At 44.8% G+C, this 24,400-nt stretch overlaps 1 protein-coding gene across 1 annotated transcript; it reads left to right on the top strand.

The window, feature by feature from the left end:
- The first annotated feature begins 334 nt into the window (after nucleotides 1-334).
- Nucleotides 335-24,400, top strand: FBXO40 (F-box protein 40). Its single transcript, XM_073618092.1, has 4 exons — nucleotides 335-551; nucleotides 13,503-13,579; nucleotides 20,004-21,905; nucleotides 23,567-24,400. Exons 2-4 carry the CDS (start codon nucleotides 13,577-13,579, stop codon nucleotides 23,762-23,764), a joined length of 2,103 nt encoding a protein of 700 aa, XP_073474193.1. The 5' UTR covers nucleotides 335-551; nucleotides 13,503-13,576; the 3' UTR covers nucleotides 23,765-24,400.

Genomic DNA, 24,400 nt, shown 5'->3' with positions numbered 1-24,400 from the left:
TGAAGGGGCCTTGCAGCTTATGAATGCGTTTGCAAATGTGTGCTAACTAAACCCCTATTTTTAATGCTTACTGTTGGACAGGTTAATTCAGTTGGTAAGCAGACTGGTTGGTGAGTTGAGAATGGAATGTTCTCTGCTTTTTTCTTTCTGCCTTTACAACTCCTTTAAATGGTTCTGCAAAATGCACAAAAAATAAAAAAAGCATAGGTGTGAACCAGACCTTACAATGGCTTGTGTAACTATTTTATTTTTATTTATTTATTTATTTTTCAAACAAACTAGGATTCTTCCATACCAGATGATACACAATTGATTGTATCCCTACAGCAAAATAAAGTGTGAGATGAGTAATAAACAAAGAGGATACAAGTGGAGTTTCCCTTTAAGGTCGGAGTGCTGTGTAGGGACACACTAACAAGGATAGTTCGGTTGGGTTCGCTGCCCATAGCCGTCTATTTATAACCGACCACATGACAGGAGTCCTCTGCGACACACCACAAGGGCCTTCACAGACCATTACAAGACGGGGTCACCCTCCCAGCTAATCCCAGGTAAGTTCTTCGCAATATCGGCCAGGAACGGGCACTGTGCCTGCTTTCTGGTGCTGCTGGGACTTGTAGTGCCACACTCAATGTAAGGCTCCACTGCCAAGCTGGATGTAAACATCCAGAGAGAGCTGAGAATACAATACTAAACTCTTCCAGTGTATATCTGTACAGTATGGGGGAGATTTATTGGTGAAGCTGTACATAGTAACCAATCAGCTTCTAAATTCAGCTCATTAAGCTAAGCTTTGACAATAAAACCTGGAAGCTGATTGGTTACTCTGCAGAGCTGCACCAGATTCTGTGTGCACCCGTTTTAGTAAATCTCTTTTCTAAAGTCTATGGTCAGTCTAAAGCTGGCCATACACTAGATTCTCCAACAGACATTCCTACCAACATTTGTAGGACAATTCTCAATGACTTGACGAAGGTCATTCAAAAGTACTTACATGCAGTTTGCTTTTAACATTCACTTTTGGAGTGAATGGACTTTACCGAACGAAAACCACATTCACTGTTAGAAATTTGTTCATTCATGAAACATTACCATCCCGCTCTGTTGAATGTTCTCATCATTTCAGCTAAGGAATGTTGATTTTACCCCAATAATCATTAGAAAATTGATTGAATTTTCCTAAAACTAAGGGGTTGATTTAACCACTTGCTTACCGGGCACCTAAACCCCCCTCCTATCCAGACCAATTTTCAGCTTTTAGTGCTGTCACACTTTGAATGACAATTGCGCGGTCATACAACACTGTACTCAAATGAAATTTTTATCATTTTTTTCCCACAAATAGAGCTTTCTTTTGGTGGTTTTTGATCACCTCTGGGTTTTTTCTTTTTTGTTAAAAAAATTTAAAAAGACCGATATTTAAAAAAAAAAAAGTGCAAAACCGTTTTATATTTTGTTAACCACTTGACAACTTGTCACTTAAACCCCCTTAATAACCAGACCAATTTTCAGCTTTCGGTGCTCTCACATTTTGAATGACAATTACTCAGTCATGCAACACTGTACCCATATGAAATTTTTGTCCTTTTTTTTACACAAATAGAGCTTTCTTTCGGTGGTATTTAATCACCGCTGGGTTTTTCATTTTTTGCGCTATAAATCAAAAAAGACTGAAAATTTGATAAAAAAAAAAAAAATTCTTTGTTTCTGTTAAAATTTATTGCAGAGTATTGGCAGAATATTGGCAGAGTATTGCACAGTGTTGCAGAGTATTGCACAGTGTTGCAGAGTATTGCACAATGTTTCAGAGTATTGCACAATGTTTCAGAGTATTGCACAGTGTTGCAGAGTATTGCACAGTGTTGCAGAGTATTGCACAATGTTGCAGAGTATTGCACAGTGTTGCAAAGTATTGCACAGGGTTGCAGAGTATTGCACAGTGTTGCAGTTTTGCAGAGTATTGCAATGTTGCAGAGTATTGCAGTTTTGCAGAGTGTTGCAGAGTATTTACATTGAGCAGCGCTGTGGGCACTAAACATACAGCCCACAGCGCTGCTGCCATCTCTCCCCTTCTTCCCCTCTCCCCTCGCACTGTACCGATCGGTACACAGAGGGGAGGGAGGAACCGGCGTCATGACGTGACGCCGGTTTGTTTACAAGTGATCGCTCCGTCATTTGACGGAACGATCACGTGGTAAATGGCCACGATCAGCAGCTATTTACCGTGATCCATGATGCGCTGGCTCCTCCGGACCCGGCGGTCATGGATGTTCCCAGGTGCGTGCCCCAGGGGGGCGCGCGGGAGCAACATTCTGGAATGACATCCCACGGACGTTCACCCAGAATACGCCGACTGCGCTGTAGCCTTCTTTCGGCTATGGCCCGGTCGGCAAGTGGTTAATAAATTTTGCAAATGGGTAATTTTTTTCCTTCATTGATGTACGCTGATGAGGCTGCATTGATGGGCACTGATAAGGCGGCACTGATGGGCACTAATAGGTGGCACTGGTGGGCACTGATGAGGTGGCTCTGGTGGGCACTGAAAGGTGGCATTGGTGGGTACTGAGAGGTGGCACTGATGGGTGGCACTGATGGGCATTGATAGGTGGCACTGAAGGGCACTAATAGGTGTCACTGAAAGGTGGCACTGATGGGTTGCACTGATGGGCATTGATAGGTGGCACTTGAAGGGCACTGATAGGTGGCTCTAATAACTGGCAGTGATGGGCACTGATGGGTGGCAGTGATGGGCACTGATGAGTGGCAGTGATGGGCACTGATCGGCACTGGTAGGTGACACTGATAGGCAGCAATACTAGGTGGCACTGATTGGCACCACTGGTGGGCATTGATAGGTGGCACTGATTGCTGGCACTTATGCACTAGTGGGCACTGATTCGTGGCACTGTGGGCACTGGCAGGCGGTACTGGTGGGCACATATGAAGTGGCTTCGCCTCTTCCTCTTCGGGACTGTCCCTTGCACAGAAGCGGTGATCGGCTTTTTTTTCGATTCCCGATCTTCAGTTTATATCACATGATCAGCTGTCATTGGCTGACAGCTGATGACGTGGTAAGGGGCGAGGATTGGCCCCTTACGCCGATCTGTGATCACCCGAGTCTCACCCTGCAGGGGACGCGTGGGGAGCGCGCAAAGGGGAGGACGTCTGTAGCCGTCATTTGGCTATAGTGCGAAACTGAAGGGGTTAATACAGGCAAATAGGCTGTGCACTTTACAAGGTGCAGTTGCTCCAGAGCTTAGTAAATGAGGTAAGGTTTCTATTTGCAAAAAATACCCAATCAAGTACAAGGAAATAAAAAAAACAGCTTTTTTGCTTGCATATGATTGGATAATGGAAGTCAGCAGAGTTTCTGCTTATTTACTAAGCTCTGGAGCAACTGCAGAGTGCACAGTCTATTTTTCTTTAGTAAATCAACCCCTAAGCATCTACTCCCATTCTGCTAATGTATAGCCAGCCTGAGGTTTATAGAGCCAGCAATGTTTGCAGGATCAGTGCAGTTCAGATACATTCCTCTATATCGTGACATGGGGGTTTATTTACTAAAGGCAAATAGATTGTGCACTCTGCAAGTGCAGTTGCTCCGTAGATTAGCAAATGAGGTAATGCTTCACTTTGCAAAGAATACATGCAAGGGAAATAAAAAAAAAAGCACAGCATTATTGCTTGCACATGATTGGATGATGGAAGTCAGCAGAGCTTCTGTTCAATTACTAAGCTCTGGCGCAACTGCACATTGCAAAGTGCACCGTCTATTTGCCTTTGCATCAAAAATGTTGTAAAAGTTCGCAGACATGAAGAACTTTGATTATCCGGATCCTGTACGTCACTCTTGTCTCTTGCTGGATATTTTTACTTCCGATGCTCTCAGCATAACGCTGCGATGGGAAACAGCTCTGGAAAAGGCAGTGAAACACTTGGAGACGCTCGATGCGTGAACAAGGCCTCAAGGTGAAAAAGGTGAAATCGTTCGGCATGTGCAGCCAGCAGAGGTCACATCCAACCGCATGATTATCAATTATTAGAAGTCTGGTGATTGACAGAGATATCGGAGATATCAGATGTCCACAGATGTGTTCATCTCAGACGGAAGCTTTAATATGCTGTACAGTGCAGAGATGACTCCTCACAACACTGCAGAGACATAACAGACTACAAAGTATCCAAATAAAGAGGAAGTTTCCTATTACCAGAATAAGGAAGGACGTGTTTTCTGATGCCGTATTTACCAATAAAAGTGACAGTTTTCATTTCAATAGAAATTGATAAATAATTGGCTTTTGTTGTGTAGACTCATTTATTCAAATGTTTCATTTTAGAACGGCCAATGCTGAGGTCTTTGTACTTACCGTGTGTTTCTTAAACCACTTGCCTCCCGGGCACTCCCCTCCCCCCTCCTGCCCAGGCCGCTTTTCAGCTTTCAGCGCAGTCGCACTTTGAATGACAATTGCGCGGTCATGCAACACTGTACCCAGATGAATTTTTTATAATTTTCTTCACACAAATAGAGATTTCTTTTGGTGGTATTTAATCACTGCTGGGTTCTTTATTTTTTACTAAAAAAAAATGTTTTACTTAGTTTGTCAGTAAATTTAGTAAATAAGTAACTTTTCTCCTTCACTGATGTGCGCTGATGAGGCGGCACTAATGGGCACTGATAGGCTGAACTGGTGGGCATTGATGAGGTGGCACTTATGGGCACTGATTAGGTGGCCCTGATGGGCACTGATGAGCGGCACTGATGAGCACTGATGGGCGACACTGATAGGTGGCACTGGTGGGCACTGATAGGTGACACAGATAGGCGGCACTGATGGGCACTGATGGGTGGCACTGATGGGCAACACTGATGGGCATTGATGGACAGCAATGACAGGCATTAATGGGCAGCACTGATAGCTAGCACTGACTAGCTTCACTAATGGGCACTGATTGGTGGCACTTTGTCAGTAAATTTAGTAAATAAGTAATTTTTCTCCTTCACTGATGTGCGCTGATGAAGTAGCACTGATGGGCACTGATAGGCTGAACCGGTGGGCATTGATGAGGTGGCACTTATGGGCACTGATTAGGTGGCACTGATGAGGCACAAATATGCTGCACTCATAGGTGGCCCTGATGGGCACAAATATGGGCACTGATAGGCGACACTGATTGGCACTGATGAACGGCACTGATGAGCACTGATGGATGGCACTGTTAGGTGACACTGCTGGACACTGATAGGTGGCATGGATAGGCGGCACTGATGGGCACTGATGGGTGGCACTGATGGGCATTGATGGACAGCAGTGACAGGCATTAATGGGCAGCACTGATAGGCAGCACTGATAGCCAGCACTGACTGGCTTCACTAATGGACACTGGTTGGTGGCACTTGTGGGCACTAATTGCTGGCACTGGTTGGCAATGGTGGGCACTGATTGCTGGCACTGATTGGTGACACTGGTGGTGCTATAATGTAATCAGGGCATTGATGATCAGTGCCCTGATTACATGTTTTGTTGACCCCTGTGAGGGGATGCCGCTGATCGGCTCTCCTCTCCTCACACTCTGTCAGTGTAAAGCCAGGAGCGCCGATTACTGGCATCTCCGTGTTTATATGTGACCGGCTGTGATTGGACAAAGCTGATCACATGGTTGACCACTTCCCACCCGCCCTATAGCGGATTGACGTCCGGGAAGTGGTTCTGTTATCCTGACTGGGCGTCATATGACGTCCAGCAGGATAACATGGCGCAGCGCGCCCCTGAGGGCAAGCATCGCGGCGATCGGTGGAGCGGTGTGTCAGCCTGACACACCGCTCCACCGATCTTGGTAAAGAGCCTCCAGCAGCTGATCACGCTGTCAATGGGAAGAGCCGTTGATCAGCTCTTCCTCACTTGCATCTGACAGACGCGAGTAGAGGAGAGCCGATTGGCGGCTCTCCTGGCAGGGGGGGTCTGCGCTGATTGATTATCAGCGCAGCCCCCCTCAGATCACCACACTGGACCACCAGGGATGCCACTAGTACCACCAGGGAAGGGGCAATGTGGATGGCCAGTTATGTACCCCATGGCCATCCACATGTGCCCAATCAGTGTCCACAAATGGGCACTGATTGGCACCATTATGTCACTGATCTGCCCAGCAATGCCCAGATCTGCCCAGCAATGTTTTATCAGTGCCACCTGTCATTGCCCATCGGTGCCACCTGTCATTGCCCATCGGTGCTACCTGTCAGTGCCCATCTGTGCCCATCAGTGCCCACCTATCAGTGCCCATCAGTGCCACACATCAGTGCCACCCATAAGTACCCATCAGTGCCACCCATATGTACCAATCAATACCACCTACGAGTGCCCATCAGTGCCGCCTATGAGTGCCCATCGGTGCCACCTATGAGTGCCCATCAGTGCCGCATACCAGTGCCACCTATCAGTGCCCATCAGTGCCACCTATCAGTGCCCATCAGTGCCGCCTATCAATGCCCATCATCAGTGCCCGTTAGTGCCACCTCATCAGTGCCACCTCATCGGTGCCCATCAGTGCCGCCGTATCAGTGCCCATCAGTGCAGCCATATCAGTGCCCATCATTGAAGAAGAAAGCGTACTTATTTACAAAAAATTTTAACAGAAACAAAGAAAAACGTGTTTTTTTTTCGAAATTTTCGGTCTTTTTTTATTTGTTGCGCAAAAAATAAAAACCGCAGAGGTGATCAAATACCACCAAAAGAAAGCTCTATTTGTGGGAACAAAATGCTAAAAAATGTGTTTGGGTACAGTGTAGCATGACCGCGCAATTGTCATTCAAATTGCGACAGCGCTGAAAGGTGAAAATTGGCCTGGGCGGGAAGGTGTCTAAGTGCCTGGTATTGAAGTGGTTAAAGAGCCGCGGCTCTTTACACAGATAGGGGTTGCGCCGTGTCCAAGCAAACGCCGCGCTGCGTGCAAGAACGCCTGTTCTGGGAGGCCATCATATGACGTCCACTCAGAACAAGAGCCGCGCCGCCCAGCCATCATTTGATGGCCGGCGGGCGGGAAGAGGTTAAGATCCTGGAGATTCTGCCAGTAACAACACTTCCTGTTGCAGGCTGACAACACTAAGGGGTGTATTCATAAAACAATTCACATAGCTGTTTGTCCATTGAATCTGCATGTAAATTTGTTCTGTGTGAATGGGGCAAAATCAAATGTTCTCAGGCTATATTCTATACAGATCGAATATCGATCAATGAAAAAAAAAAAAAAAAGAGTGTGAATTGGAAAAATACCACATTATGGCCACTAGATGGCAATACAGGAGTAATACAGTAAATAATTGTGCTCTTCAGCCCTTCACAGTGGCCATAATGCAGTATTTTCCCTATTCACACAATTTTTTTCAGTGAATAACAGTTATCTTTCGAGAGTATAACCTGAGAATATTTGATTTTGCCCCATTCATTCAGAATTTATTTATATGTAGTTTTGATTAATACACCCCTAAGATGCTGCTTTGTAATTAGCAGTGCCTTCCAGATCTACTGGATAAGCAGACGAATGGCCAACCAAGTAAGTTCACATGACAGGCTGACAACACTGCTACTTTTTGCAAGGCAGTGACTTACAGTGGGTGTAAAGGCAGAAGGATCATTGCGATAAAAAGCCTTCTGTGGGCAGCAGCCCCCCCTCAGCCCCCCTAATACTTACCTGAGCCCCATTTCTGTCCAGCGATGTCCACGAGTCCCCCGGCCATCCGGGACTCTCCCTCCTGATTGGCTGAGACACAGCAGCAGCGTCATTGGCTCCCACGGCTGTCAATCAAAGTCAGTTAGCCAATCAGGAGAGAGAGAGGTAGTGGGGCCGAACGGCAGCTCCATGTCTGAATGGACACAGGAAGCTGCAGCTCGACTCGGGTGCCCCAATGCAAGCTACTTGCTGTGGGAGCACTCGACAGGAGGGAGGGACCCGAGAAGAGGAGGATCTGGGCTGCCCTGTGCAAATCCAACTGTACAGAGGAGGTAAGTAGAACTTGTTTATATTTTTTTTATTTTTATTTTTTAAACAAGACTTTACAATCACTTTTAAGTGGGTGTAAACCTCAGGCATGAAATATGAACAAAGCATATCCCTCTATAGTGTGTACTTGACTCACTCCAGAGCACTAAATGTAATTTCTGTCTGCTGCCTCCTTCCTCTGCTATCAGCATGAGTCACTCCTGACAAGTTTTCCTGACACCCAGAGAAAAATGGTGACAGGGGAGGAGCTCCAGCTGATTGACAGCCTCAGCTCTGTTCCTGTGTGCTGTGTGAAGGGGGGAGTGTCCCTTCCCTCCAATCAGCTCTCAGAGTTCTCCCCACTGAGCTCTGCAGAGTGTAATAGCAGCTAGACATGTGCACTGACCAAAAAATTGTTTGTTTTCGTTTCATTCATTTTTGTTGCTTTTTTCGAAAATTCAAAAATTTGGAAATTCAAAAATTAGAAAATCCGAAAATTCGAAGATCTGAAAAAAAGAAAGAAAATCAGTAAAATTCGAAATAATAACTAATATTAATAACTATTAAATTATAGGTATTGGAATTAAATTTGGCTGTTAGAGACTGTAACGAATACGAATTTATCTGAAGTTACGAATTATCTGAAATAAAGAATGCCACATGTAAACAAATGGAATGGAACAAATTAATAATAATAATAATAAAAAGGTTTTATTATTGTTATTTATTATTATTAGATCGTTACGTTCCTTTCGTTTAGATACGGCATTTGTTATTTCAGATAATTCATAACTTTGGATAAATTTGTACTTATTACGTTCATTAACAGCCACATTTGAAAGGAAATTCCAATACCTATAATTTAATAGTTATTATTAGCTAGTTATTATTTCACATTTTCGGGTTTTTGAGTTTTCAGATTTTCATTCTCATTTTAGAATTTTCAAATTTCCTAAATTTCGAATTTTCAAATTTCCAAATTTCCAAATTTCCAAACTTCCGAAGTTTTCAATTCCTAAATTCGAATTTTCCAATTCTCGAAATGTTCCAATTTCCAAAATTTCCAATTTTCCAATTTCCGAATTCCGAATTTCCGAAATTTAAAATTTTCCGAAATTTGGATTTTCAGAAATTTGGAAATTTTGAATTGCAGAAATTTGAAATTTCAAGATTAACGAATTTGTCAAAAAAATGAATTTGGAACTAAACGAATTGCCCCCTTTTTTCTGAAAGCCCAGACAAACTTTATAAGTTCTGCACTTTAAATGAATGTAGAAAGGAGAATGATGTAGATAAACAGGTACAACTTATGTAGGAGGTTTTGTATCATCTCTGTGTATCACCTGAGGCCGGTCCCTTCACTGGGTATATGTGAGGGTTTAAAACCACTTTTAATGTTGTCAGCCTAAAACAGGAAGTGACAATACTGACAACAAACTGTGCAACAGATTCACAAGAAAATGATTTACTAATGATAACCGTATATAATGGTGCCGAACATCCGGAGAAAATAGATTTTGGCTTTACAAACACTTTAAAGTAAACCCGAACAATGAGCATCTCTTATTTGCTGCTGTTTGGCCTAATAAATATACAGGGATAAAATCTGAGGACATGTGACTGCATTACAGAGATGTACTGCAGACGGCCTTCTTTTTTTTTTGTCAGACAAATACAATAAAAATATATTTATAAATAAAATGTGCAGAACTTTTCATCCTGCGCATCTACATGTACATTCGTTCTGTGCAAATGTCGGTGAAATCGAATGTTTCTCATGTGGTTGGATGTTATTCATTCATAAGAATAATGGGAATCAGTTCCAATCCCAACCACAGCGCCACCTGCCTGGAGTTTGCATGTTCTCCCCGCGCCTGTGTGGGTTTCCTCCGGGTACTCCGGTTTCCTCCCACACTCCAAAGACATGCTGGGAGGTTAATTGGCTTCTGTCCATATTGTCCTTAGTATGTGCATGAATGTGAGTTAGGGACATTAGATTGTAAGCTCCTTGAGGTCAGGGACTGATGTGAATGTACAATATACTGTATATGTAAAGCACTTGTAATAAATAAATACCTGTAATAAATAAATTCAGGAAATAACGCATTATAACCACTAGATGGAGCCGACAACCAGTACTTATTTCCTACGATCGTCTGTTCCATCTAATAGCCATAATGTGCGATTTCCAGATTCACATCCTTCTTATAATAGAAGAACATCGAACTTTGTGAGAAAGCAGAGAAATGATATTTGATTTTACCGGCATTTGCACAGAACAAAAATACATTTAGTTTTGTAGAATGAGAAGCTCTGAATGTTGTGTTGACAGTTATCCTCCTACCTGTTGTCACAGATGTCAGTGCCAGATGCCACAGAGAGAAGTCATGGGGGGGCCTCAAAATTTTGTTATGGGACCCCATGATCTGTAGGTACCCCCTGATCAGGGGATTAATGGCTCCAGAAGCTACTAAACACTCATATAGTTAGGGTTGAAGAAAGCCCATAACAGAGGTCTCCAAACTGCAGCCCAGGGGCCGGATATGGCCCTTCGCTTGCTTTTATCTGGCCCTAGGGGCACTATTTCATGCACTGACACCAATGATGGGGCACAACTCCTCCCAATGACACCAATAATGGGGCACAATTCCTACCAATGACACAAACAATGGGGCCTAATGACACCAATGATGGGACACAATTCCTACCAATGACACCAATGATGGGGCCCAATTCCTACCAATGACACCAATGATGGGGCCCAATGACACCAATGATGGGGCCCAATTCCTCTCAATAACACCAATGATGGGGCACAATTCCTACCAATGACACCAAAAGTGGTGCCCAATGACACCAATGATGGGGCCCAATTCCTCTCAATAACACCAATGATGGGGCCTAATGACACAAACGATGGGACACAATTCCTACCAATGACACCAACTATGGGGCCCAATAACACCAATGATGGGGTACCATTCCTCCCAATAACACCAACGATGGGGCACAATTCCTACTAATGACACCAACAATGGGGCCTAATGACACAAACGATGGGACACAATTCCTACCAATGACATCAATGATGGGGCCCATATCCTCTCAATAACACCAATGATGGGGCACAATTCCTACCAATGACACCAATGTTGGGCCCCAATGACACCAATGATGGGACACAATTCCTACCAATGACACCAACAATGGGGCACAATGACACCAATGATGGGACACAATTGCTACCAATGACACCAACAATGGGGCACAATGACACCAATGATGGGACACAATTCCTACAAATGACATCAAGGATGGGGCCCAATAACACCAATGATGGGGCACAAATCCTCTCAATAACACCAATGATGGGACACAATTCCTACTAATGACACCAACAATGGGGCACAATGACACCAATGATGGGGCCCAATAGTCTCAATAACACCTATGATGGGGCACAATTCCTACCAATTACATCAACGATGGGGCCCAATGACACCAATGATGGGGTACAATTCCTCTCAATAACACCAATGATGGGGCACAATTCCTACCAATGATGGGATACAATTCCGCTAAATAAACACTAATGATGGGGCACAATTCCTCTCAATGACACAATGATGGGACACAATTCCTACTAATTACACCTACAATGGGGCCCAATGACACCAATGATGGGACACAATTCCTACCAATGACACCAACTATGGGGCCCAATAACACCAATGATGGGGTACAATTCCTCTCAATGACACCAACAATGGGGCACAATGACACCAACGATGGGGCCCAATAACACCAATGATGGGACACAGTTCCTACCAATGACATCAACGATGGGGCCCAATTCCTCTCAATAACACCAATGATGGGACACAATTCCAACCAATGACACCAACGATGGGGCCCAAAAACACCAATGATGGGGCACAATTCCTATTAATGATACCAACAATAAGGCACAATGACACCAATGATGGGGCACAATTCCTCTCAATAACACCAATAATGGGGCACAATTCCTACTAATGAAACCAACAATGGGGCACAATGACACCAATGATGGGGCCCAATTCGTCTCAATGACACCAATGATGGGGCACAATTCCTACCAATTACATCAACGATGGGGCCTAATGACACCAATGATGGGGCCCAATTCCTCTCAATAACACCAATGATTGGGCACAATTCCTACCAATGACACCAACGTTAGGCCCCAAATGACACCAATGATGGGACACAATTCCTATCAATGACACCAATGATGGGTCCCAATAACACCAATGATGGGGTACAATTCCTCTAAATAACACTAATGATGGGACACAATTCCTACCAATGACACCAATGATGGGACACAATTCCTACCAATGACACCAATGATTGGACACAATTCCAGCCAATGACACCAATGATGGGGCACAATTCCTACCAATGACACCAACGTTGGGCCCCAATGACACCAATGATGGGACACAATTCCTACCAATAACACCAACAATGGGGCACAATGACACCAATGATGGGACACAATTCCTACAAATGACATCAAGGATGGGGCCGAATAACACCAATGATGGGGCACAATTCCTCTCAATAACACCAATGATGGGGCACAATTCCTACTAATGACACCAATGATGGGGCCCAATTCTTCTCAATAACACCAATGATGGGGCACAATTCCTACCAATTAGATCAACTATGGGGCCCAATGACACCAATGATGGGGCCCAATTCGTCTCAATAACACCAATGATGGGGCACAATTCCTCTCAATAACACCAATGATGGGGCACAATTCCTACTAATGACACCAATGATGGGGCTCAATTCTTCTCAATAACACCAATGATGGGGCACAATTCCTACCAATTAGATCAACTATGGGGCCCAATGACACCAATGATGGGGCCCAATTTGTCTCAATAACACCAATGATGGGACACAATTCCTACCAATGACACCAACGATGGGGCCCAATAACACCAATGATGGGGTACAATTCCTCTAAATAACACTAATGATAGGGCACAATTCCTCTCAATGACACAATGATTGGACACAATTCCAGCCAATGACACCAATGATGGGACACAATCCCTACCAATAACACCAATGATGGGGTACAATTCCTCTAAATAACACTAATGATGGGGCACAATTCCTCTCAAAGACACAATGATGGGACACAATCCGTACCGATGACACCAATTATGGGACACAATTCCTACCAATGACACCAAAGATGGGGTATTGTTTGCTCCAACTGATGCCTGGACATTTTAGACTGCCACAGTCTGGCCCCCCTAAAGTCTGAAGGACAATAAACGGACCCTTTGTTTAGAGAGTTTGGATTCCCCTGCCGTAGAACATTCTTTAAGAGTCTTATTTTCCTACAAGATCCTTTAATTAAAATTGCAACATAAAATTGTTTCCTGAAATATTTTTTTATGAATCACAGTGATTGTTTAATGTCAGATTTTCCTAATTCACTTCTTCTTATCTCATCCCAGCACTAATGACTGGAGGATAATTCTTCGACCCCCAACCATCAGAGCGCTGGGCACAGACTGACCTATTCTTCATAATGGTGAGTAATACTGGAGATTCCCAGTTATACAATATAACATGTACCCGACAATCAAAACATCGGACAAATGAAAAGAATTTAACTTGCATATCTTTTTAATTGTTATTGTTGGGATTGTTGGGATGGGCCCCCGACCTATACTTTTATTATTGTTTAGATGATTTCAACTCTCAGGAGATTTTATATCCTTAAACCCGACCTCCCCTCCAGTCTTGCACAGTTGTACCGGCTCCTCTTCTGGACTGAAATGGCTTCCTCTGATTTCACTGCACACTGTGAGCTACCCTAGCCTAGCCTCTCGGTATAGGGGCGGGGCCAGGGGTGGGGCTGATGGAGGGACTGGGGGCAGGACCAGGGGTCGGGCTAAAAGGGGCCCCATCAGGTAGGCTGTATGGGGCCCCATGATTTCTATCAGCAGCCCTGCCCATAGCCAAACAGGAAGTGAGAGGAAATCTATGCAAATTAAGGGAATCCATTGCCCCCGCCCTCAGAACTACTGAGTCGCCACTAAATAACAAAAATGATTGGTGGAGGGCAATTCACAGGTAAAAAGAGAAAGGTTCACCTTACTAACCTATGCCCCGTACACACGGTCAGATTTTCCGATGAAAAATGTCCGATCGGAGCATGTTGTCGGAAATTCCGACCGTGTGTGGGCTCCATCACACATTTTCCATCGGATTTTCCGACACACAAAGTTGGAGAGCAGGAGATAAAATTTTCCGACAACAAAATCCATTGTCGGAAATTCCGATCGTGTGTACACAAATCCGACGCACAAATTGCCACGCATGCTCAGAATAAATAAAGAGATGAAAGCTATTGGCCACTGGCCCGTTTATAGTCCCGACGTACATGTTTTACGTCACCGCGTTTAAAACGATCGGATTTTCCGACAACTTTGCGTGACCGTGTGTATGCAAGACAAGTTTCAGCCAACATCCATTGGAAAAAATCCTAGGATTTTGTTGTCGGAATGTCCGATCAATGTCCGATCGTGTGTACGGGGCATAAGAGTTTCTGAGGTTTGTAGCCACCTATCCCAGATTTTAGTGTATTTTGACGGACAGCCTCTATGCTTATATATGAGTTTTTTATATGGTAAGCTGCTATTCACTTCTGCTATCCATGTACTGAAGTCAGGTGAATTAATCCTCATTCCACTGTCTTGCCAGGACTTTCCACGCAGAAAAAAATCATTTTTATTTAGGAAGATTTTAGTGAATTTATCTATATCTGTTTCTGAACATCTCCCCAGAAGGCAAGGTTTGGGGTGTAGTGTAAGAGGAGAGCCTATTGTATCATGCAGGAACTGTACAACTTGTGTCCAGAAGCCTTGTACCCTAGGACAGCTCCAAATCAAGTGATAGAATGTGCCTGCTTTCTGGTTACACATCGGGGCAAAGAGCATTTTGGTCGCGTTTGTACCTAGATATTCCAAGTGGAGTAAGGTATGAACGGTGGAGTATATAGATCTGTGTGAGGCGGTCAGAAAGTTTAGGGGGGTACTAGTTTGCATGTGTCTAGGGCATCACTCTATTCCTCATCCTCTGTTGCTCCCACATTCTCCTCCCATCTAGCCTTCAGCACATATGCCAACGTGGAGGATGGAGTTAGCAGCAACCTAAAAAAAAAAATCTTTTAATACTGATATTTAATCCCAAGAAGACAAAACGGCCAATGCATTTTGGGACTTAATGATCTCCCCCTTCTTCAGGGCTACAAGACACAAGCGAGGGTGGTTGCAACAGTACACAATTCTACACAAATCAGGTCTATTATGTCATTTGTATTGTAGTATTTCATATTCTTACAACCACCCTTGTATTTGTCTTGTAGCCCTGGGGGGGAAATCTCTGAGCCTCAAAACGCATTGGTGGTTTTATGTCTTCTTGTTATGGAATAACACCAGTATTAACAGATTTTGTTTGACTCTTAGCTCCTTGTGTAGTGCTCACCCTTGAAGGGCCTACTGATTTAGTCCCAAGGTTCTTTCCCCAGTTAGACTGCTATTAGCCGGGCACACAGTCAGAGTCACTATTCTGGCTCGTTAAACAGTCTAAACTTGAACTTGGATAGGTGCAAGGTAACTGTGGGATCAGTAGCGGCTGGTGGTATATTTCTGGGGTGGGGGGGGCAAAAAGTGCACCCACAGCCACCCCTCCCCGGTCAGGTCACCCACAAGCAATATTCATTCGCTATAGTGACACAACTGGGTGGGCTCGGGGCACAGTGCTCTGCGTCCCAAGCCCACCCTTTTTTGAAGCCTATTAGAGCCTCTGGCTCTAATCACCTGCTTAAAAAAAAACCCTGATTGGAATCCATGCGTACCACGCCCCGCATGTAGATTAGGGGGCCAGACGTTTGGATAGGGGGGGCGTGCCCGTGCACCCAGTATGGAGGACAAAGTAACAACTTGAGGCCACTTCTCACTTTCTCAAACTTCCTAGCGCATTCCTTGCAGCAGCAAATGATGAACTGGGCTACAAAGGCCCACCATAAGGAATGTCCACTTTTAAGGCAGTCCATACATGGTTTGAATCTCAGCCAGTTCCTAAAGACCTGTTAATGAGCAAGTAGATCAACCGATTTACAATAAGCCTGTCAGATTCTTTGGCTTACCACCCCCCTGCTGGAAAAAGACAATTGCTGATTCCCCTGTCAGCACTGTCTGTATTGATGGGGGAATTGTGGTTGTGGGAAAGAAATTTGCACCGTGTATGGCCTGCCTATGCATAGGCTGACCCAAATTCCAGAGGGTTAGCAGTAGCACACAGTCACTGGGATCTCTACACTCACAAATGTCCTTTGATATTTGGATGCCTCCTTCCATTATCAGCCAGACATGTCTCCTGTGGGCTCTCCAGACCAGGTTCCCAAGAATAAATCCCTCGATCAGCTCCAGCAAAGTTCAGTAGAATAGGCCCCCCCAGATGACCCAGCCGGAACCTCGATGAGCGAATGAAGAAGCACAGCTTGATTGCCCAGAAGGGCAGCATCCCTTCAGGCTGGGGGTCTTCTCTTGGACAAGAACCCCATTTGCTTCAGGCCTCAAACTATTTATGCTCCTTCCCAGCAACCTACTGGGCACCCTCCCTCAAGGATTGGCTGGGACCACATAAATATTCAGGATGCTTATTTGACTCCCCCAGCCCTCTACATTCCGGAACCCTCTGAAAGTCAGGGGGAAGCAGTTAATCCTGCAACCGGTGAGACACACAACAGCCCAAAATAATCACAAGACACTCAACTGATTACAGTACCGCTAAAAGAACTAAATTTACCTAGGCTAGCCAGAAGCCTAACTAGGAGGGTGCTACACTTGGTCTGGTGTTCTCATTAGACTTAATTTATCTAGATTCCAAACTTTGGAGCAGTCTCACTAGAGCCATAGTGTCCTGTATGAATGTGATTGATATTTATGAGCACAACCAAGAACTGAACAGGCACCAGGATTTGCATGATTGTGTCATCTCTGAGATGGCATCTCAGTCTCAGTGGTGAAACTCAATGATGCCTGAACAAAGACGGCTCTGTCCTTCTGGAGAAACGGCATCATCAGAGGGAGTATTGAAATACATACAGCAGCTGGAAGTCTTATGCCGCGTACACATGAGCGGACTTTACGGCAGACTTGATCAGAGTCCATCGGACAATTCCAGCTGACTTTTTTTCCCAAAAGTTGGACGGACCTAGAAATGAAACATGTTTCAAATCTTTCCAACGGACTCGAGTCCGGTCGAAAAGTCTGCTCGTCTGTATGCTAGTCCGACAGACAAAAACCGACACTAGGGCAGCTATTGGCTACTGGCAATGAACTTCCTTGTTTTAGTCCGGTTGTACGTCATCACGTACGAATCCGTCGGACTTTGGTTGATTGTGTGTAGGCAAGTCCGTTCATTCAGAAAGTCCGCCGGACCAAGTCTGCCGTAAAGTCCGTTCGTGTCTACGCGGCATTACACACACTCACATTACCTAGCACGCCACACAAAGAAAAATATCTAATGCTAGATCCATGTTATCTAAAATCTTTGTTGTGTAGCACCCTCCTAGCGTAGGATGCTAGGTAAATTTAGTTTTTGGGGTCCTTCTGTACTCAAGGGAGCTGTGATTGCTTGTCCTGGTCTGTTCAGGTTTTCACAGGCTGGGAGTTTGATTGCTTTCACATGTTTCTGAAAAAAGCTTCCAGAACATAGGGAGGGAGATTCAAATGACCAGTCTGAATTTTTATCATGCCCTGGCTCATCCTTGGAGAGGAGTGTGCAGAAGGTAGTTGGGGAGGTGATAAATAGTTTGAGGCTCTGGAGAGATTGTTCTTTCCTTGACAGGGAGGGTTCCAACGCTTCTGGGGCTGCTGCCCTAGGAGGATTGAAGGATTGAGTTGGTGCTATTTAAGGTCTCAGCTGTGGCAGAGCTGGGGTCCTGAAGCCTGGAACAATATTTATTAAAACACCAGCTGTGGGACTCCACCAAAAATGGCTCTGATCTGGAGAAGGATTGTCTTCATCACTGGATCATGTCCAGAGGAAGCTGGAAGGTGTGCAGCTGTCCTGGGGACTTGTAAGTAGTAACCCTGAATTGATTGGTGACTGTGTGGTTTTGGATATAAGAGTTAGATGTAGCTATGGGCTGAGACTGCTAGACTGCTATCATAGGGTTTCATAATACTGGACACCCCCCCCCCCCCCCCGCCCCCTGTCCACAGCAGATTCCCTGAATGAGATTCTGGGGAAAATTATCCTGTTACTGGCAGTGTTTTGGAGTATCCCAAGCCCTAACCCCTCTCCTGTTTAATGTTCTTCAAGCAATAAATATCAAAAAGACATCCCCTAGACTGAGTTCAGGTCCGTCTTTAATATTGATTGGGCCCTGGGCAAACATTTTCTTGGGCCCCCCCGAGAAATACAAAAAATATCAGGTGGACTCAGAATCAGTTTACTGCAGCAGATCACACAGCTATTCCAATTGGTTGCCAGAGGTTACAGCCTATCCTTACCCCTCATTGGCTGGTTGCTAGAGGTTACAATGCATAATCTCTGCTTGCCGATTGGTTGCTAGAGGTTGGTGCACATTATTAGCGCTCACTGGTTGCTAGGGGTTACAGCAGATCACTACTGTTCACTGATTGGTTGCTACAGGTTAAACCACATTATTACCACTCACTGAGAAGTGGAGCAATCCCAAATAATTGAGCAAGTAAAGCGGCACATTAATACAAATACTACAGGAGATGATCAGAGACTGCAAATATTCTGCAGGAGAGCATCAGAGATGGCAAGTATACTGCAGGAGATGACCAGAGACTGCGGAGATGCTACAGGAGACAATCAGAGACGGCAGAAATGCTACAGGTGACAATCAGAGACTGCAGAAATGCTACAGGTGACAATGAGAGACTGCGGACATGCTACAGGTGACAATGAGAGACTGCGGACATGCTACAGGTGACAATCAGAGACTGCGGACATGCTTCAGGTGACAATCAGAGACTGCTGACATGCTTCAGGTGACAAACAGAGACTGCTGACATGCTACAGGAGACAATCAGAGACTGTGGACATGCTACAGGTGACAATAAGAGACTGCGGACATGCTACAAGTGACAATCAGAGACTGTGGACATGCTACAGGTGACAATCGGAGACTGCGGACATGCTACAGGTGACAATAAGAGACTGCGTACATGCTACAGGTGACAATAAGAGACTGCGGAAATGCTACAGGTGACAATCAGAGACTGCAGACATTTTACAGGAGATGGTCAGAGAACTTTCAGCAATGAACAGCTTTACAGTTGAATAAAACAGCTCAGGGTTTCAGCAGTCAGGCATTTTATGGGTGTAAGGACACACCTGGCCAGCCGAGCTCTCTGCATACAGCCAGAGGTCCGGGGGTGGGGCTTCCACTCTCTGCTCTCACTACTACTGCTACACCCTGAGCATACAGGCATGGGGCTGGGTTAGAGCATCAGTGGAGCTCCCAGCCCCCAGACCTCTGTATTCCCCAGCCAGTATAGAGCGGGTGGGGCTTGAAGCTCCATTGACACTCCCACTCTGATCACTGCTCTCACTACAGCCGCTCTGTTCCGAGCATACAGGATGCATAGGGCGGGGTCAGAGCGTCAGTGGAGCTCCCGGGCCCCGCCCCCTCTCTGCTGGCTAGCACGGGAATACAGCCTCCCGTGTCCTCTGTGCACTCTGCAAAGTGCCATTGGGGCCCCAATTCGTGGGTAGCTTGGGCTCAATGCTTTGGGCCCCCCAACAAAGATTGGGCTCAGGGCAGGTGCCATGTTTGCCCTGCATTAAAGACGGCCCTGACTGAGTTACTGGAGGCAGTGTGTATGGACTGGTGCTTGTGAGGTTGTGGGGTTGTGGGGTTGGGCAGCCTCTGAACTACTTATCAATATGTGTTTTTTTTTTTAAAGGGAAAGGCGATAAAGCCTCGTCCTGGTGAGCACAGGCACTGCCAGAACTGCTTTAGCAAAAGATGCCAAGCTCCCATCAACACTGGCATTTCCTGTGTAATGATAAGCTGCCGCTTACACTGTGGTGCCATGTTCCATATGTGCAAGGAGGAGGAACATCAGCTGCTATGCCCTAATGAATGGGTGCAATGCCTCAATTCAGTTTTTGGATGCCCGTTCTACATGAGTAGGTGTAAGCAGGCCAGGCACCTCAAGATATGCCCAGCTAGTGTGGTTTGCTGTTCCATGGACTGGAACCGCTGGCCCAATCTAAATCAGGATCAAACACTTTACGAGAATGTTCTGAAGGAGGAAGAAAGTGAGGAATGCCTGGACTTGGCCTTATCTCTACGGGATCAAAAGATTCTCTTTAAATCTCTTAAACTGGCTGAACTTTTCCCAGAACTCTCTGAAGACCCTCAAAACACAATAAACTTGAAGAGGCCCGAGGAAGACGAGGAGGCCGGTGCTGTAGGAGGAACTGATCTCTCATCTAATGTAGCAAACCATAGCAGTGTGGAACTGGATGGCCTGACTGACTTTCAGCGAGAAGCTTTAGCTCGGGGTCAACTCAACCATGATTTTGATAAGTTTTCCAAGTGGGAGGCTATTTTTAGCAAAGAGAAGAAAGCAGCCGAATATCTAGCGGAAGCAGGAGATCAAAGCACCAGTACATCAGCTGGAGCCAGCAAAGCACCAGGTGGTAATCCCAATGCAAAAGAAGGGAAAAATCCAACTAATGAGGGCGAAAATGACGAGGAATGCAAGAGAAGATATACAGAACTATCAGAAAAGACTGGCTTTGCTCCATGGCAAGAGGGGGTCTTGGAAAGACTGAAAACAGAAATGGACTGCGGCAGCTACAACATGTACATTGTGCATCATGGCCGCATGCTAATCCGATTTGGACAGATGGCGGCATGCACTCCCAAAGAGAAGGACTTTGTGTATGGAAACCTGGAAGCCCAGACGGTAAAGACTGTGTGCACCTTTAAAGTACCAACAAGCTACTGTGGCCGTAGAGCCAAACTCGGGGAAGAAAATCCCAGGAAGGAGAGAGCTGAGAAATTGGTGGACACATCTGACCTAGGCCTCCCTGAAGAAGACTTGTCACAATCTAAGACTATTGACACAATCTTGATGTGTGCCCTTGAAAGGGAGCTTAAAGGTCATGAGGTATCACAGATGAAGGCCCTAGATGGGCTGCTCATTGATTTTGGAACTCAAACTTATAATTTTGGTCAAGATCCCTTCACTAAAAAAACTATTTTATTGGATATTATGACAGAGAAGGAAATGAGACGTTTAGGTCTTAAACTGGATATCCTGAGTGAGAGTGTATGTAGCAGACATAACAAGAGTAATTCATCCTTTACCTTTTCGTGCCAACTCTTCTTCCGTAGAGATGAGTTCTCCTCACATTTTAAAAATGCCCATTGTGACATACAGTCCAGCCTCGGTGGCTGGTTCCAGCAACGTTGCCCACTTTCCTACTTGGGCTGCACCTTCATGCAAAATCGGTTTCGTCCTGCGGGAGTGAAGTCACAGGTCATCTACAGCAAACAACTCAAGACATTTGCAGTGAAGCCACTGATGGACTGTAGTTTGTATGAGGGAGTAAGACCCAATCTTTCAAGGAGCAATCGAGGCAAGAGCAAAGACTCCCTCTCCAACCTTCCACTTGAGCTCCTACAACACATTGCTGGGTTCTTGGACAGCTTCAGTCTCTGCCAGCTGTCCCAAGTCTCTTCCCTTATGAGAGATGTCTGTGCCTCATTATTGCAAGAGAAGGGGATGGTCCATCTTCTCTGGGAGAAGAAGACTTACTCCCACGGTGGAAGTTCATGGAGGTGTCGAAAAAAGGTAAGGGCTTTGTTTGAGTGGTTATAGCATCAGATTGATAGGCAAAGGTTAAAAACCCTACATGTTTTGTTTTAGAATGGAGTAGTGAAGGTTTACAAAATTTTTATTGTTGTCTGTGTCTCATTGGGGTGATTTTAACTCAATTCATGTCCCAAGTGGCACCCTTAAATGTTAAAAAAGTGAAATTTCTCCAAGAGAGATACTTTCTGAAAAAAGAAACCTGACAGAAATTTTAAAGCTTAACTGGTGGCTGTTAGAGAAAAAATTGTATGTACCATCAGCTACATTAAGTATACAGCACTGTGTTCCGGCAGCAGGACAGGGACTTTCCTGTCCCATTCCTGGATCAAAATCGAGTTGGACTGAGCAATGCACTACCATTCACAGGAAGCCTTTTATTTTGTGAAGAAATGCAAGGCTTCCTCTAATTGGCTGAGGTGGAGATCACAATGTCATATGCCCAGTGGAGAGTAGGTGGAGACTTTGATGTCATATGCCCAGTGGAGAGGAGGTGGAGATCATGATGTCATATGCCCAGTGGAAAGCATGGAGTATGCTCTCCAGTTCTGGGCACCAGTCCTCAGGAAGGATGTGCTGGAAATGGAGCGAGCACATAGAAGGGCAACAAAGCTAATAAAGGGTCTGGAGGATATTAGTTATGAAGAAAAGTTACAAACACTGAACTTATTCTCTCTGGAGAAGAGACGCTTGAGAGGGGATATGATTTAAATTTACAAATACTGTACTGGTGACCCCATAATAGGGATAAAACTTTTCAGTGGAAGGGAGTTTAAAACTCATTAAAATTAGAAGAAAAGAGGTTTAACCTTAAACTACGTAGAGGGTTCTTTACTGTGAGATCGGCAAGGATGTGGAATTCCCTTCCACAGGCGGTGGTCTCAGCGGGGAGCATCAATAGTTTCAAAAATCTATTAGATAAGCAACGGCCACAACATACAGGGATATACAATGTAATACTGACATATAATCACACACATAGGTTGGACTTGATGGACCTGTGTCTTTTTTAACCTCACCTACTATGTAACAATGACTATATACTATAACTATGGTGCAAATACCTAGTGTATTACCACCGCCAAATGTTTTTAAATTTAGAAGCCACCATTGATTGGGCACAATTCCTCCCACTGGATGCCAAGACATTTTCTACTCCCAATGGCCCTAGACCAGCCCCCCTAAAGTCTGAAGGACAGTAAACTGGCCCTCTGTTTAGAAAGTTTGGAGACCCCTTCCTAAGTGCAGCAAGGTACCATTCAAAATGAATGGCACTGCAACACAGCAATGATTGTAATGAGTAACACACACATCACCGAAAAACAGAAGTGTGAATCAAGCCTGAATCAAATGTAAAGTAGACTCATACATTGCATACAACGGACCCTGAGGATTTCCCAGCTCTCCCAGTTGGGTGAATGAATGGAATCTGATGTGCTATTGTAAGAGTTGAATGAAAAGGCAAACTTTTGTTCTTCACTTTGGAACTGCTGCTTGTAAATGTATGTTGGAAGTTACAGATGTAGGGTGTTGATCTGGTGGTGGTCCTAATATGACATTTGGTAAAGTGTGTAATGAAGGTTCTAGGGCTGTAGCTGACCTCCAGCCCAATTCCTCACCTTTGCTCTCTGGTCTTCCTCCAGGTCTGGAATTTCAGCAGACTATTCTCTCCGGTCCATCGGTGGATCTTCGATGATATCTCTTCCATGTCTGAACACCTCAAGGCCTGTCCTTTCAATTCCCCAGAGAGAAGGAAAGAGCCATTCCAGCTGCCGAGCTTGTATGCTTCTCAGAAGGAGGAGAAGAAGAACAGCCTTCTAAACCTTCCAAGAAAGCTGTAGATGGGGGCCTCGTTTTAAACCATTAACGAGCATCTGGATAAAGATTGTTTGAGAATTTAAAGCAAACTAACCACCACGCAGTTTTCTCCAGAGCTGACACTCATTAGGATTTGATAAGCCCGGCAATGTGAGGACATTTATATAATATATAGAAGGCTAGTCGTAGTACACTTTGTAAGCAATATAGGCTCCAGAGAACTTGCATGTTCCAGGTTGCCCCAGCTTGGCATTTCTCCAAAGGCCGTAATGAAGGTATACAGAGAGTGGTACAGTAGCAAAGGTCTGAATGAAAACCAGAATTATTTCACATTGAGTTTATACTTTAGGACATATTAGATCTGGGTGTGTTTTTTTGAAACGGTATAAGAAATTATTATAGATCAGAGAATGTATTTAGGAAGGTCATATAATAAAGTGATATTTATCATGGAGCTACTCACAGTGTGGTGGTTAGGGAGTATGCATATATTTTAGAAAAAAAGCAGGTTCTGTTGGGGTGAATATTGACTTAAAAGATTCTGATATTATAGTATTTGGTGGATGCCGGAGAGTTTAAACTCAAATAGTTGAAATAGTCAAAAGGTTCACGTGTACAGTATCTCACATTTTTGCAAAATATTTTCTTCTATCTTTTCA

This window comes from Aquarana catesbeiana, linkage group LG02 (genome assembly GCF_042186555.1).
Source record: "Aquarana catesbeiana isolate 2022-GZ linkage group LG02, ASM4218655v1, whole genome shotgun sequence".
Classification (NCBI taxonomy): Eukaryota; Metazoa; Chordata; class Amphibia; order Anura; family Ranidae; genus Aquarana; species Aquarana catesbeiana.
Note: the sequence above shows the minus strand (reverse complement) of the source record. Positions and strands in the feature narration are given on the sequence as shown.